The sequence below is a fragment of the Nomascus leucogenys genome, chromosome 25, assembly GCF_006542625.1.
Source record: "Nomascus leucogenys isolate Asia chromosome 25, Asia_NLE_v1, whole genome shotgun sequence".
NCBI lineage: Eukaryota > Metazoa > Chordata > Mammalia > Primates > Hylobatidae > Nomascus > Nomascus leucogenys.
Window position 1 is genome coordinate 31,486,421 of NC_044405.1, and position 15,645 is coordinate 31,502,065.

At 46.9% G+C, this 15,645-nt stretch overlaps 1 protein-coding gene across 2 annotated transcripts in view; it reads left to right on the top strand.

Moving 5' to 3' along the window:
* Positions 1–14,813, top strand: part of PRMT2 (protein arginine methyltransferase 2) — a 30,210-nt gene extending 15,397 nt beyond the window's left edge. Inside the window, exons 7-11 of one of the 2 annotated variants that reach the window (XM_030805998.1) lie at positions 8,584–8,759; positions 10,672–10,801; positions 11,646–11,782; positions 13,265–13,436; positions 14,162–14,813. In XM_030805998.1, the coding sequence (XP_030661858.1) occupies positions 8,584–8,759; positions 10,672–10,801; positions 11,646–11,782; positions 13,265–13,436; positions 14,162–14,194 (648 nt within the window). In that variant the 3' untranslated portion in view covers positions 14,195–14,813. The remainder of the gene's footprint in view (positions 1–8,583; positions 8,760–10,671; positions 10,802–11,645; positions 11,783–13,264; positions 13,437–14,161) is intronic. The other variant, XM_030805999.1, reaches the window with a different exon arrangement.
* The last annotated feature ends 832 nt before the right edge of the window (positions 14,814–15,645 follow it).

Genomic DNA, 15,645 nt, shown 5'->3' on the forward strand with positions numbered 1-15,645 from the left:
TGGCCGGGGTCTCCTCACCTTAGACTGGCCCCAGTGATGCTGTGAAGCCACCTGGGCATCTGTAGGGCCAGCATAGCCTCGGTTGCTCACCCTGAGTTTCACATGTGGGTGGAAGTGGACTGTTTTCCGGTTGCTTGCAAATATGCCCTGTAGAAACGCTGTCTGCTTGGAGGGAAGTTGACGGGAGTGTGGCTGGATGCTGTCTGCCCGGCGCTCTCCTCCTGGGCTCAGCATCCTGGGACACAGGACGTTGCAGTGGAGCATCCCAACCTGAAACTTTGTCTCAGTGTAGAGACCCAGAAAGATGGGGTCTGGGTGAAGGAGTGTGGAGTATGGCTGCTGCTTCCCAGGAAACGGTTTCCCTTGGTAACAGATGGCACTGGGCCTTTAGTCCTGTTGAAATTTTGTTGTCAGAAGATAAATGTAAATAGACTCAATGTCCATGCTGTGACTTGGCTTATTAATAACATCTGTGGAGCCATAAGATGACACACAGGAGAAACGGGCTCCACTCCTACTCCCTGAAGGGGCATTCGCCTTTGCCCCCGAACAGCAGCGCCCATTCAGTAAGTATCTGTTGACAGCTGGTGCCCCGGCCACGGGGACAAAAAGAGGACAGAGGAGGAGTGAGGCTGTGGTGAGGCCAAGGGTGTGTGGGCAGTGATATGGGGAAGCCTGGCTGCTGGAGTGTCCGGCTGTGCCCTAGGTTGGGTGAGAGGGACACAGGAGGGACGCGAGGCAGAGGGAGGGGAGAGGAGTAGCCACCGTGTTCACCATGTTGCTGTGTCCCAGGGCTGCCCAGTGGCCGGATTGGCCAGACTGTGTTGCATCAGGGAGGCAGAGGCCAGATGTAGGGAACTGTGTGTCTGAGGACTTTGTGCCACATCCTGGACACCGAGGGGAGTGCCACTGGTGTGTGAGTGATGGAGTAAGAGGTGGGCTGTGTTTTGGAGGCCCCTGGGTATGTGTGGCCGGGACTGGAGGCCAGGGACTGGCTGTGGTCCCCCAGCATGCAGAGAGGTCTGGGACAGCCTGTGTGAGGGGAGGCCCCTCTGCGTGGGAGGTGCACAGACTTCCAGGACTGACTGTGACTTTACTGTCAAGATGCAGGAGCCAGGGCTTGGCATGGGGCAGGTGTGGGGATGCAGAGCAGGGCCAGCAGGCAGGATGTGCCGAAGGGGGCCTGGCGTGAGCAGGACGGTGCCTCCCAGCCCTGAGCCGCAGGGAGTGGGCCACCAGGACTGGCTGGGGGCCGGGGTAGGGAGGGCCCTGGGGAGGGTGGACATCTGTGTGGTTCTTGAACATAGGACGCCCATCCGATGTACAGGGCCAGCTATTGATTGGGCAGTGGGGACATGGCCTGGGGTCTCGGTGGGCGTTGGCCTGGAGGGGCCACCCTGAGCAGGACATTTGGAGGAGTGCTGGGGCAAGTCAGACAGGACCGTGTGGTGGTTTTCTCCAGTGCAGGCAGTGGAGGGGGAAGGTGGAGCTTTGCAGGTGAGGGCTTGAGGCCGTTCCGACTTCAGACTCCCCCCAGGGAGACTGAGGGACCACCACCATCATTACGTAGGCCAAGGAGGCCCAGAACAGGCAGACGGAGCTGTGAGAGTTCCTATGGCAATAGTTGTTGGGGTGCAGGGTTGGTAGGCTTTGAGGGAGGGAGGGTGTGAATTTGGGAGTCGTTGGTGCAGCTGTACCCACCTTCACTTTCCGTCCCCAGGCTGCCTCTCTCCTGAGCTGCCGCATTCTCCCCTGCACCTGTGCGTCTGGCCCTCTTCACATCCTCCTTGCCTGCTGTCTGCCTGTTCTCAGAGCCCCTCAGCCCTCAGGCCTTCATCTCTTCTGGCCCATCTTCCTACTCTGACGCTGACATGTAGTAAAAGTCTGAAGACAGAGAAGAGTGCATGTGCGTTTAGCATAGGAGGGGCAGCTTTCAGTGAGTGCAGCAGGGGCAGGTAGTTGTTCAGAGATGGTGCTGGAACGACTGATTTGGAGAAAAGAGGCCCTTCTTCACACCATCTGCTAAAATAAACCTTAGATGGGCTCAAGAGTTAAATATTTAAGAAAAGGAGGAAACATAAAAAAATTGCTACAAGTTTATTTGTTGTTAGTATGGGAAAGGTCTTTCTAAGAACCAAGTTCATAATGAAGCTGTCAAATAAAATATTTGACAAAAAATTCCCCTTCATACATTAGCACAGCTAAAAATTATTAAATGGTAAATGAAACTAAAGAATTGCAGCTAAAGAATTGCGTGATGTAAAGAGTTGCAATAAGAAAAACATAAGATAAAGGTAACCTCATGGAAGGTGAGCAGGGACTAGAAAGGCGGAGAAATGCCAGAGGCCAGTAGCTTGAACATTGTTTAATGCCACCAACAATTTAAAAGTAACTTTAATAGTTTTGACCTGGGAAGTTGGCTGAGCGATCCTCTAATATCTGATGCTCCCCATGCTGAGGTTGTGGGGAAATGTGCACCGCCATGCCCTTTTTTTGGCATTGTAAATTGGTAAAGCCTTTTGAAGGAAAATAGGGCAGAATAAGTCAAAGAGCATTAAAATTTTTTTGTTCTTCCAGAAGCATCAAAGTTCTGAAGGAGATGCAAGTAGAGATACCACAGGTGTCCTAGATCGTCAACAGACCATTTAATCATTTTTGTTAACAAAGCAGGTGACAATGGAGCCCTAATTTGCGTTATCATTAGTTGTTACAGGATCTTGCTTGTTCTCCTGAGGTCGCACCACGATTTCCGAGAAGCAGGTTGCACACTCAGCAGTCTCCCACTAGCCAGTGGCACTGCAGGTGCAGGGGCTGCCTCCTGGATTTCAGGACGCTTTGCAAGGTCACTGAGGGTCTCCGTTACACACTTGGTAGAATTAAAAGACTGCCAGACTCAGTCTTACCGTTGTTAGTGTATTCGTGCTGTCAATATGTGGTGAGGACATACTATATTCTGTTATTCTCTTTAGCTCAAGGAAGAATAAAGAATGTGGACCAAAATTACAACCACATTATGACCAATTTTCTAAGCAAAATAAAGTAACTGCTGAGGTTAACAAAGATGTAATAATTCTCTTCACACAGCCTTGTACTGTTTTATGGACTGTATTATCACAAATCCTGAGTTTAACAAAAATCTTTATAAGTTAGCTCATGAAAACAGGCACGTGGCCAATAAGAATTTAATTTCACACCAATAAAACTTTAGACTTTGGATTTATTTAAGGCTGTTTGCACATATTTACAGAATGCGTAGTTCAGATGATGGGACAGCTCCCCCTCAGCAAGACTCTGGCCTAAATGTATTTGTCTTATTTACACAACAAGAAGATAAGAGTAAACACGGGCACTTTCAGTTTGTGGCACTGAAGGACGATCTACACAGGGCACCCTGCAGAGGCCACAACCAAGGCCGCCTGGCTTCCCAGTGGGACAGGCCTAAGGGAGGACTTCTGGCCCCTTTGCTTGACGTTCGTGTTTTATGCCTTGATGTTTCTTTTTGGTTGCATTCCCTGGAGCTCATGTCGATCATTTTACTTTTCAGAGGTGCTAGTTCTGGTGCCCACACGCACACACACAAAACCATCAACTCTTCTGGATTCCTTGGTTTTAAAGCTTGCCTCATACAAAGTACAGAGACATCTTTTTCAGTAAACATTGCCGCCACATGCTTGAAGGACTGCTTATGGCTACACTTAGACATCTCCAATCAAGGTCTCTTCACCTCCTTCTACAACAATGCACTTTGTCTGCACTGAGACAAAAAATGACAGCCTTTTTTCTTTTCTTGATTTTTTTTTTTTTTGGTGTGGAGCATTTCCGAACTTTCACGTCATAAAAAATGCAGCATAGTTAATCAGCAGCTTGCACTTCTGAGGGCACATTGAGCTCGGGGGAGGAAGAAGGAGGAGGAGCTGGTGGGTGCTGAGACTGCAGTGTCCTCCTTCCCAGCAGCTGGACCCAGAGACTGGGCACCAAATTTTTTTGATGAAATTATCCTAAGGAAATAGTCAAATTTGTACAGAAATTTATGTTAAAAAATGTTCATGGCAGCACCATTTAAAATGGGGAGAAAATTGGAAACAACAGAATTGTAGCAATACATATGGTCATTAAAAATTATGTTTTAGAAAGATTTTTAACAATCTTTGGAAAAAGTTGGTGACATGTTACTAGTTTTTAAAAAAAGTACAAAGAGTATGTACAGTATGATTCCAATTTTGTGTTTAAAAATTAGACATAGTGGTAACCTAGCTTTAATTCCAGGTAAGATGGAGAAGGCATATTCCTTTCATCTCTCCCACTGAATGCAGCTATAAATCCTGGAGAGTAGACAGGGAGAAACTATTTGAGGACTCTGGAACAAAGACATAGTAGCAATCGATTGGTGAAGAAGACAAGAATTTGAAGTACGGTCGAATATCTGTGGGCTCCACATCTGTAGATACAACCTACATGTATTGAAAATATCTGAAAATAAAAATAACAATACAACAATAAACATCAATACAAATAACACACCAATACAGTATAGCAGCTACTTACATAACATTGACATTGTATTAGGTAGAAGTAATCTAGAGATGATTTAAAGTCTGTCGGAGGATGTATGTAGCCTGTATGTAAAAACCACGTTATTTTATTTGGGGGACTTGAGCATCCAAGGATTTGAATATCCACGGGGATCCTGGAACAAGTCCCCCATCGACACCAAGGAACAGCTGTATTCCTGGAACAGTCTTGAGTTATCATTTTCCTTCTTCTCCCTCTGTGTACATACATAGAGTGAGAAGCAAAGAAGGTCCGTGAAATGGACCAATTCTTTTGAAAACTGCAAATTACCACAGTTCATCTAACATGAAATAGATAACCTGAATGGTGTAATAACTAGTAAAGATATTGAATTAATACTTTAAAAACCTGAAAGGTAAATCTCTAGCCTAAATGATTTCACTGGTGAATTCTATCAACACATTTAATGAAGAAAAAACTCCAATTCTAAACAACTTTCAGAAAAGAAGAGGGAACACTTCCTCACTCATTATATGACGTAAGCATTGCCCTAATACCAAAACCAGTGTTAACACAAAATATGAAAACTACAGACCAATAACCCTCATGAACATAAATGTAAAAATCCTCAAGAAAACATTAGCAAATTTAAACCAGCAGGATATAAAAGGAATAATAATACACCATAACAAAAAAAGAAACTATCCTTGGAATGCAAGGCTGGTTCAATATTTGAAAATCAATCAGTGTAATCTACCATATTAACAGTCTGAAGAAGAAAAATCATGATTATATCAATACAGAAAAAAATTGACAAAATTCAACATCAGTTCATGATAAAATTCTCAGCAAACTAGAAATGGAAGGAAATTTAACATGACATAGGACATCTACAAAAAAACCTACAGAAAATCCTAAGGAATCTGTGAGAAAATTTCCTAAAACTAATAAGTGAGTTTAACAAGATCACAGAGTGCAAGGTCATCATACAGAAGTCATTTTTATATCTTAGCAATGTACAACTAGAAATTAAAGAATATCATTTACAGTAGCTTCAAAAATATGAAGGGCTTAGAAATCTAACAAAACGTGATGTGGATGCTGAAAATGATGAGATGATAATGAAAGAAATCCCAGAAAACCTAAATAAATGGAGAGATAAGGCTCAACCTAGTAAAGTTGTATGTTCTTTTTAAATTTATCTGTAGACTTAATAAAATTCCAATTAGAATCCAAGCAGGATTTGTTCTTATAGATAAGCTCATTATGAAATGTATATGGAATGTAAAGGAACTACTGCTATGGTTTGTCCCCACCAAATCTCATGTTGAAATTTGATCCTCAGTGTGGTGGTGTTGGGAGGTGGGGCCTAGTGGGAGGTGTTTGGGTCATGGGTGTGGATCCCTCATGAATAGATGAATGCCCTTCCTCGTGGGTAGATAAGTGAGTTCTAGCTCTCTCAGGTCCCAACAACAACTGGTTGTGAAAAAGAGCCTGGCACACGCACTTGCCTCTGCTCTCACCCTGTGGTCTCTGCACATGCCAGCTCCCCTTTGCCTTCCACTGTGAGGGGAAGCAGCCCGAAGCCCTCACTGGATGCCCAATCCTGAACTTTCCCAACCAGCAGAACCATGAGCCAAATAAACCTCGTTTCTTTATAAATTACCCAGCCTCAGGTATTCCTTTTTGGCAACACAAAAATGGACTAAGAGAACCAGGGTAGCTGATACAATTTTTAAAAAGAAGAGTAAAGTTGGAGGAACTATACTACTTGATTTTAAAGCTACAGTATTCAGGACAATGTATTGGTGAAGGGACAGACATGTAAGTCAATGGAATGGAGATGAGAGATAGATTTCTACAAATACGGTCAATTGATTTTTTTAACAAAGGTTCAAAAATCAATTTAATGGAGAAAAGACAGTCTTTTCAGCAAATGTTACTGGAATAGTTGTCATCCACATCTAAAAAACAACACCTCAACCTCACACCTCATACACAGCTGAACTTAAAATTCATCATAGATCTAAGTGTGTGAAATATAAAACTATAAGTCTTCTTGAAAAAATCATAGAAAATCTTCATCACCTGGACTTGGGCAAAGAGTTTTTACTCTAAAAGCATGATCCATAACAGAAACTGTTGATGAATTGAATTTCATCAAAACTAAAAACGACTGCTCTGCAAAGGGATGATGCTAAGAGAATAAAAAAGACAAGCTAAGATTAGGAGAAAATATTGCAAAGAATATATCCAGTGTGTGTTCTGAATATACAGAGAAATCTCAAAACTCAACAGGAAGAAAACAAGCCAATTGAAAATTGGCAAAATACTTGAACATACACTTTACCAAAGTGGATATACAGATATGAAATACACACATGAAAAGATGTTCAACATAGCCATCAGGGAAATACACATTGAAGTCACAGTAAGATATCACTTACACCCATTGAAAAATGACTAAAATAAAAAAATCTGATAGTAATACCAACTGCCATTGAGGATGAGGAACAGCAGAAAGTCGTGCATTGCTGGAGGGAACATGCCACTGTGGAAACGGGTGGGTGTTTTCTTATAGACTTGTAGGTGCACTCACCTTATGCCCAGGAGTCCCTGTCCTGTGTGTTCAGCCCAGAGATACGCAAGCTGTGTTCACACAAAAACCTGTACGTGAATGATTATACTAGCTCTCTTTATAATTGCAAAAAAAACCTGGAAACAACCCAAGTGTCCTTCATCTGGATAATCCTTAAGGATAAACTGGTGCATCCACACAGCGGAATACTACTGAGCAGTGAAGAGGAGCCAGTTATTGAAACAGGTAATTTGGAGGAACCCCAGAAACGGTACAGTGAGTGAAAGAAACTTGTCTTGAAAGGTTATGTACTGTTTGGTTCCATTTATATGATATTCTTAAAAAGACACAAGACCACGGGGATGGAGACCAGATCGGTGGCTTGAGAGGCTGGGGCTGGGGAAGGCATGACCACCAGAGAAAAGGGTGAAGAGTGTTTTGGGTGGCAGAGCCGTGTGTATGCTGGCTGTGGTTGTGAGGATAAAATCCACACAAGCACTAAAGTTCGTAGGCTGTACACTAAAAAAGCTGTTTCACTATATAACTGAAAAAATAAGATTAAAAAATAAGATGTATATATTTTTTGTGTGCGCGTGTAGAAAAATACTTGAAAGTAAACTGCAGAGTGATAACAGTGGTTCCTTCTGGGTACTGGGTTAATATGTGATTTTTATTTTTGTTTGAGCTTTTCTAAGTTTTCTACATTTCCCATACAAAACATGTATTACTTCTATAATAAAAGCAGCTGGAGATTATTTAAGGAAAGCAAAACACTTCTGTTGTTTCTCAACAACTACAGGATGAAGTGCAGGCTCCCCGGGTGGCTTGCAAGGGCCACAGGCCTTGGTCCCACCTCGCTGGTGCTCCCTCTACTCCTTTCTGTGTTCGAAGCAAGATCTGGTTTAGACAGAAAGCCTGGCCTTTGAGGGCGTTGGGTCCCCACTTCCTCAGTCATAGATGTGATGTGCTTCCCTTGACTTGGACCTTCTGAGGGATGCAAGGTGGACCAAAGGAGCACGTGAATGGCCAGGGCATGCCTGCATGGCTTTCGGTTTCTTAAGGAGTGATTTCAGTCCACTTAAAGGGTTGTGAAAATTCTGAGAATGCTACAGACCAAATATATTTTATGTAACAGTTGGGACCCTGCAACACTTCAGGGCTCTTTCAAAATCTGGTAGCTACGAACTCTTCCATGACTGAGATGGGACAAGAGTGAAGATTTGTCCTTGCTTTTAGCTCTGCTCCAGTTCATAGTTCTAATGGGAAATTATGTGACTTAAACCCAGGCTGTGAGATGCATCAGTGACCATTACATGTGGGCATAAAATAAACCCTCGCGATGTTCTCTTGCATGGTACACTGGCCTAGGCAGGAATATTCTTGAGGCTAAAACTGTAGAACTCTCAGACTAGTGTTACGAATGTGGTGGTGAGAGGCCTGTGCAGCCACAGGGCCTGTGATGTGTCTCCTGTGTGTCTTTCACTCCTATGCAGTTTGAGTTCATGATCGAGTCCATCCTGTATGCCCGGGATGCCTGGCTGAAGGAGGACGGGGTCATTTGGCCCACCATGGCTGCGTTGCACCTTGTGCCCTGCAGTGCTGATAAGGATTATCGTAGCAAGGTGCTCTTCTGGGACAACGCATACGAGTTCAACCTCAGCGCTCTGAAGTAAGTGTCCACAGCTGAGACTGGCACTGTCTTGTGGGGCCTCCTTGTCCACAGTCTGCAGGTGGGCCAAGGCCGTAGGAGATCCCATACGACAGTTGGATAAATGAGGGTACCTGTGCACCCAGATAGGACAATCTGTTGTAGCATTGGAGTAATTAAAGCAGTATGGTGCTATAACAAGAAAAGACAGATAGGCAGAGCAGGGTAGAATGCAAGGAAGAAAAGTTTTCGTATGTGAAAAAGGTGGCATTACGATTAGGAGGGAGTGAGGGCCAAGTCAGCAAATTATTCTGGAGCAGTTGATGAGCCCTTGTTCTCTCACGCCATATGTGAAAACTTAATTCTGCATGGAATCAGCGTCAGCGACAGGCATCCATGGGGGCCCGTGTGCACCATCTTAGGTGGAGAAATGAGCAGCAACAATGGATGGAATGGACCCTGGGCTAGATAGAATCTGGCAGTCTGTGTGGCAGAAATCAGCAAAAACACAATTGTAAAAGCAAACAAGTAATTAGGGAAATCATGTGCTGCCAGGTCTTGGAATCAATTAGAAAGAGATGACTAGCCAGATGGAATTACAGCCCAATCATATGAACAGGCAAACTGCAGAAAATAAATAAAATTACCAATCTATGAAAAATTATAACGTTGTTAGTAGTTAAAATGCAAATTAAAATACATGCTGTTTTCCCTACCAGACAAGCAAAGAGTAAGATAGTAGCCCGGGCTTGCCTGGCAGTGGCAGGGAGGTGTGGCTGCCGGGGCCTTAGAGGTTGGCATCAGGCCGCCCACCCGAGTCACTGCCAGAGCCTCCCACCTGAGTGTTCCTCCCGGCACTGGAAGCCAGTGGCCGTCCAGAGGAACGTGATTGAATTGCTGTATATCCATCTGGTGGGGCACTGCTGTGCATGTGTTAAAAAAGAAACCATAGGTTTTTAGGGATATGTAATGATATTTAGAAAGGGTTTAAGAGACAGTAAAACTTGGCAGAATAAACCGTGTATACAGAATGGATGTTTGCTTGCATAAATAAATTTATATAAATATGTCTGGAGGATAAAAATAAGTATATCACAATGCTAAGACAGGCATATGGGTAATTTAAGCTTTTCTTTATGCTTGTCCATAGTTTCCAATTTTTAAATTCGTAATTTTTTTATCAGAAAAATAAATATGTAAATATAGTGGAATCTTTATTAAAACATTCACTTTTATTTGCTATTTCAGAAGTTACTGCTTTGCTTATTTTTAAAAACATTTCTGTGGTAAATAATAGGTGACTTACAAGCCCAGTGCAACCAGTGATGGGGGTTGGCAAATGGTGACATGCAGGGGCCATGCGGTGTCTAGTGTCTGTTTCTGTGTTGAATTTGTGTAGCAACAGAGCAAGTATTTCTCCTGAAACTCAGACTCACTCGGGCCACCTCAGCCCTTCTAGTTCCTTTCGTTTATTGTAGAGTAACCTACAGCAGGAATACCGCGTTCATTTACTGTTAATAGAAAACCCACAAAAGATATTTTGAAATCAAATACATTCTAAAACTAGGCAAGACACGCTGCAACTCCCCTTGTCCTCTAGGTTATGAGGGGTGAGTGTTGGTTTCCGTGTGCTCAGATCCCATGAATGAGACCTCACAGGGAAGTGCCCAGTGACTCGCAGGCTCCTTAATGCCTCCAGGTCAGGCCCCGGAAGTCTCTGGTTACCTGGGTAGGGTCTGGGTCCTCTCAGAGGGGGGAGGCACTCAGGGCCTCTGGAGGCCTGAGGGCTGCTCTGGGGTTCCAGGACCCCAGATAGTGGCTTAGCATCCTGGTGACACAGAAGGGAAAGCACTCACGGTGGTCCCACATGTGTGTTTTGAAGCCTAAGATGTTTGCAATTTCTCTCAACAGTCGCTTTGACCTTTTCCCCTAGATCTTTAGCAATTAAGGAGTTTTTTTCAAAGCCCAAGTATAACCACATTTTGAAACCAGAAGACTGTCTCTCTGAACCGTGCACTATATTGCAGTTGGACATGAGAACCGTGCAAATTTCTGATCTAGAGGTGAGAAAAAGCTGAATTGCTCCTTACATTCGATAGTCAGTGACCACGAAACACTCAGACCAGAGCCTGGCTTATCATAAACCTTCAGTGAGTGCTGGGGGTGTGAGTGAATAACTAATTATTTTATTATACAAACAAGTGAGTTTATAAAACGTTTGCTACTGATTTTTTCCAGTCTTCTTTCTTTTTTACGTTCTATTTTGATTCTTTCATATTGTACATCATTTTCTTTATAAATGTCTCCAGCGTCTTCATTTTAGATTTATGTTTAATATTCTCAGCATCTTCAAAATCAAATAAATTATATTTCGTTTCATTATGGTATTTGCATTACAGTTTTTTTCGAGTGTTTTTAGCCACCCTTCATGACAGAATTGTTAGAATTCCCTGCGTGAATCCCTGTCTGGCCGCGCGGTGGCGCTCGTGGGCTCTGGGCGGTTTCCCCGCGCCCCCGCCCTGCCGGGCACCCCAGTTGGCGCCGCGTCTGGAGATGGGGCGGGCGTGGCGGCGCGGGCGCGCTTTGGTTTTTAGTTCGTTCTGCTGTGGAAAGGCCCAGCCTGGAGCTCTCCAACTCCTTAACTTGAAGAGCTGAGCGCCGAAAAGATTCCGCAGGAATCTGGGGCAGAAAATTGGGCGCAAAAAGCTCAGATGCTTGAAATGTTTCTGACTGAAGCCTCTGAGCTCACGATGCGGGTTTTAGGGGTGGTTTCCCCAGGGCGGGGGGCTTTTCTGCGGTTCCTGACGCGTTCGGCGTCTGCGTGGGGCGCGCGGAGGGGGCCGCCCCAACCTGGGCCCTGCGGTGCCAGGCGGTGCCCACGCGTGCCTTGTCATCTGCTTGACCCAGACCCTGAGGGGCGAGCTGCGCTTCGACATCAGGAAGGCGGGGACCCTGCACGGCTTCACGGCCTGGTTTAGCGTCCACTTCCAGAGCCTGCAGGAGGGGCAGCCGCCGCAGGTGCTCAGCACCGGGCCCTTCCACCCGTGAGTGTGCGGGGCGCGGGCACGGGGTGCGGGGTGGGGGGCGTGGAGGATGGGGCTGGGCGCGAAGATGGGGCGCAGGGGAGTAGGGGGGCGCGGAGATGGGGCGCGCAGGAGGGGGTGGGACGCGGCGTGGCAGCTGTGGGTGGGCGGGGCACATGGGGGTGCGGGCGGTGGCGTGGGGGCGGCGCGCGTGGGGGCACAGGGGTGGTGTAGACACCGCAGCCTGTGTGCCCCCTTCCGGGTCTCGCCACCACTCGGCCCAGCCTGGGGCGTCCCGCCCAACAACAGCCCCAACGAGAGGAGCTCCCTGTCTTCCAGCCCCCGAGGAGCAGCCACAGCTCTTCATAGTCTGACCCAAAGCGCCTCCACAGGACGTCGGGGTTCACCTGACGCTTTTGGAGACGCTTGTTTTTTGGGACATATTTCCCCGCCAGCACCCTGAGCATGCGTGGCGGTGGAGCTGCCTTCGGGGCCCTGCAGGCCTTCCCTTTGGGTGGGGTTGGCTGCCCCGCTCTGGCACCTGGCCCGCTGACTCCCCAGCGTGGTGGCCCCGCGAGGGGACCCCGGCTCCAGGGAGGTCGCAGAGGTGCGGGGTTAATGGCCTGGCCTGGCATGTGGTCCCCATCACAAGAGTCCTGTGGTGCCCCCTCCAGTGCCATCACCGGGTGGAGGTGGGCAGCTTGGAGGCCGGTTATACCCATCCCCGAGTCTGGGGGCGTGGAGGGGGCAGTGACCTGGGTCACAGGCTGGGGTGAGGGGTGTGGCCACAGTCAGGGAAAAACTGGGGACCTGAGGAGCCCCCCACTTCACTGCTGGCCCCACCATGCACAGTGGGAGTTTGAGGGAAGACAGAGCCTGAAGAACTTAGAGACGTTTCCAACGCAACGCAGTGCAGAATCCTAGCGTTTTACTATTTCCCCCCAAATGTGACAGTTGTCCTCATCTTGTAACCTTCACAGAAGCGACTCCTTGGACCTGATTCTGTCTGTGTACACCACAGTTTAACAGCAGGAGCTAGATCACCAGCCTCTGCAGCTTAGGCAAGGGTGCAGGAAGGGGGTGCACAGCAGTCCTCCTGGTGGGCTGGGGAGTCAGCACCACACAGGACCTTTAGTGCAGCTGTGTGTCCCCTGAGCTCCCGCATCCTCTGGGCCACCCAGGGTGAGCCGTCCATACCTCCTGGAATCTGAGTGGTCTCAGGAGCAGCCTTGTGTTTGCATTGGCAGGATCTGTCTCACCAGCATAACTTTGATCCCAGTGTATCCCATAGAGTCCCTTTAGATCACAGGGCTGGGGGGGGTATATGTTCCCCGAGTTAGCCTGAAAAGCCAAGCTTTGTGTCCCCAGGCCCTTAGGGTGGACTGCCGGCTGTGTGGGTGCTGTTGGGGGTGACAGCCAGTGCGAGCCCGAGTCAGCACCCCGAGGGCCATGTGGAGACTGCCCTAGCTCAGCCTCCAGGTCACACACACCCCTGTCTTGCAGCACCACACACTGGAAGCAGACGCTGTTTATGATGGACGACCCAGTCCCTGTCCATACAGGAGACGTGGTGACGGGTTCAGTTGTGTTGCAGAGAAACCCAGTGTGGAGAAGGCACATGTCTGTGGCTCTGAGCTGGGCTGTCACTTCCAGACAAGACCCCACATCTCAAAAAGTAAGATACGTAGTTGTAAGATTCTGTCCTGTGGGTGCCGGTCCTCAGGGAGACAGGCCTGGGTGGTGGTAGTGATGGCAGATGCTGGCCCACACTGGGGTCCATGCCTTTTGTGCAGGAGTGATTTAATCCTCACACAGAAAGCACCTGTTGTTATTGGCTTCATTTCTCATCTGACAGCCCAGGAAGTGGAGGGCTCTGGAAGGGAAGTCATTTCCTCAGGTGACACGGTGAGTGAGGGAGAGCAGAGACCCACATCAGCCTGAGGCCCCTCGTGCCATGTCCAGAGGGGCCCCCAGATGGACAGAAGCCTGAGCTGTGCCTTGGCGCTCCCTTTACACAGGCCTCTGTGGCTTCCCAGGCAGCAGTTAGTCTAGGTGTGTTGTCCGTGATGCGTGTTCTGACTGGCAGCCTTCGGATCCGTGTGTGAATTCATGTGTAGCTCGCCCAGCTCACTCAGGCTTCCTTGCTCAGAGGCTGCTGAAAATGGAATGTTCTTCTTTGGACTCAGGAATAATGTGGCAAAGAAAATAAAAATAAATGGTTTTCCTTCATTTTTTATATTGTTTTGTGCTTTGCTTTGTAATAAGTTTTTGTTAAAAGTTTGTCATTTAAAAAAATTCTACACCTGAATACTGTTGTCTAATATTAAACCATTAGGAAATGTAGCATGTTAATCAAATGATTTATCATCTGATTGACCTGTCGTCATTTATCTTTTTCAGGTTGGAGAAAAAGTCTTTCCCATCTGGAGATGATAGTTGATGCTTTATTTGGAAAGCAGTGTGCATATCTTGAGGGGTGATGAACACAAGCAAACCAAGCTGCACCTGGCTGCTGCACACTCCTGTGAAAGTCGGTGAACATTCACTCCACACTGACCCCTCCCCAGCCTGGCAGGTGACGTCAGGGTCCTTCACAGACAAACACGCTTGGGCTTGGCAGGAGCTGCCGTGGCCACCCCCGCTGCCCAGTGTCTGCCCTGTAGAAGTAGGCTGTGTTTCCAGGTGTTCACCCGTGGTGCCCACAGTGCCGACCCGTGGCTAGGTCGGAGCTCCATGTTCCTAAGCTACGTCTAGGTCTACACTCCTAGGACGCACGCATATCAGCCCGTGTACCGTGTGACAGTGACTGTCCCCGCCTCCTGTGTTAGTGGTGCCCTTACTGCCGTCGCTCATCCACTCATGTGGGACGTAGGATTGCACAGGGCTGTGCCAGTGGCATGTAGGGAACACTGCCCTGGCTCAGCATGCGAGCTAAGGTGGCGATGTACGCGATGGGACTCTGCATGGGATAGTATAGTTGTGTAGACGTCTTCCAAATAAATTGTGTGTTGGTGCATCGCACATGCTCAATAAATATTTTTAAATGAGTGAATGTCATTGTGTATCCTGTTTTATGCATATATGTTATTTTTTGTAATTACAGGATCATACTATATGCATTGCTTTGTAAGTTTCTCTCAGTATTGTGAAAAAACTTCCACATCAGTAGATACATGTCCATAACTTTTTTTGTATTGTTTTGATTTTTATTAAATTTTATTGAAATATAGGCTGGGTGCAGTGGCTTACCTCTGTAATCCCAACACTCTGAGAGGCTGAGGTGGGATGATTTCTTGAGCTCAGGAGTTCAAGACCACCCTGGGCAACAGAGCGAGATACTGTCTCTACAAAACAAATACAAAAATTAGCGGGGCATGGTGGCGTGTGCCTGTAGTCCCAGCTACTCGGGAGGCTGAGGCGGGAGGATCACTTGAGCCCAGGAGGTTGAGGCTGCAGTGATCTAGGATTGCACTGCTGCACTCCAGCCTGGGTGACAGAGCAAGACCCTGTCTCAAAAAAAAACCCCAGAAAACAAAACTGAAATATCAAATATATATTGAAAACAGTGCTAGTCGTGGGTACATAGATGATGGCATTTTATAAAGTGGATGCACATGTAACCAGCATCCAGGCCAGGACACACTACAGATTCCCCGATTCCCCTTCCACTCAGTGCCCACCCTCTCGAGGGTGGTGTCCTGACTTGTAACTGTCGATTACTCTTGCCTGAATAGAGTCGTACACGTGTTCTTTTGTGTCTGCCTTGTTTAATTGAACATTGTTTGTGAGACTCATCTATGAATTTTAGACAGTGTGGTGTGGTTGATTTTTTCACTGTGGCATAGTATTCAACTGCATGAATAGACCACAGTTTATGAATCTTG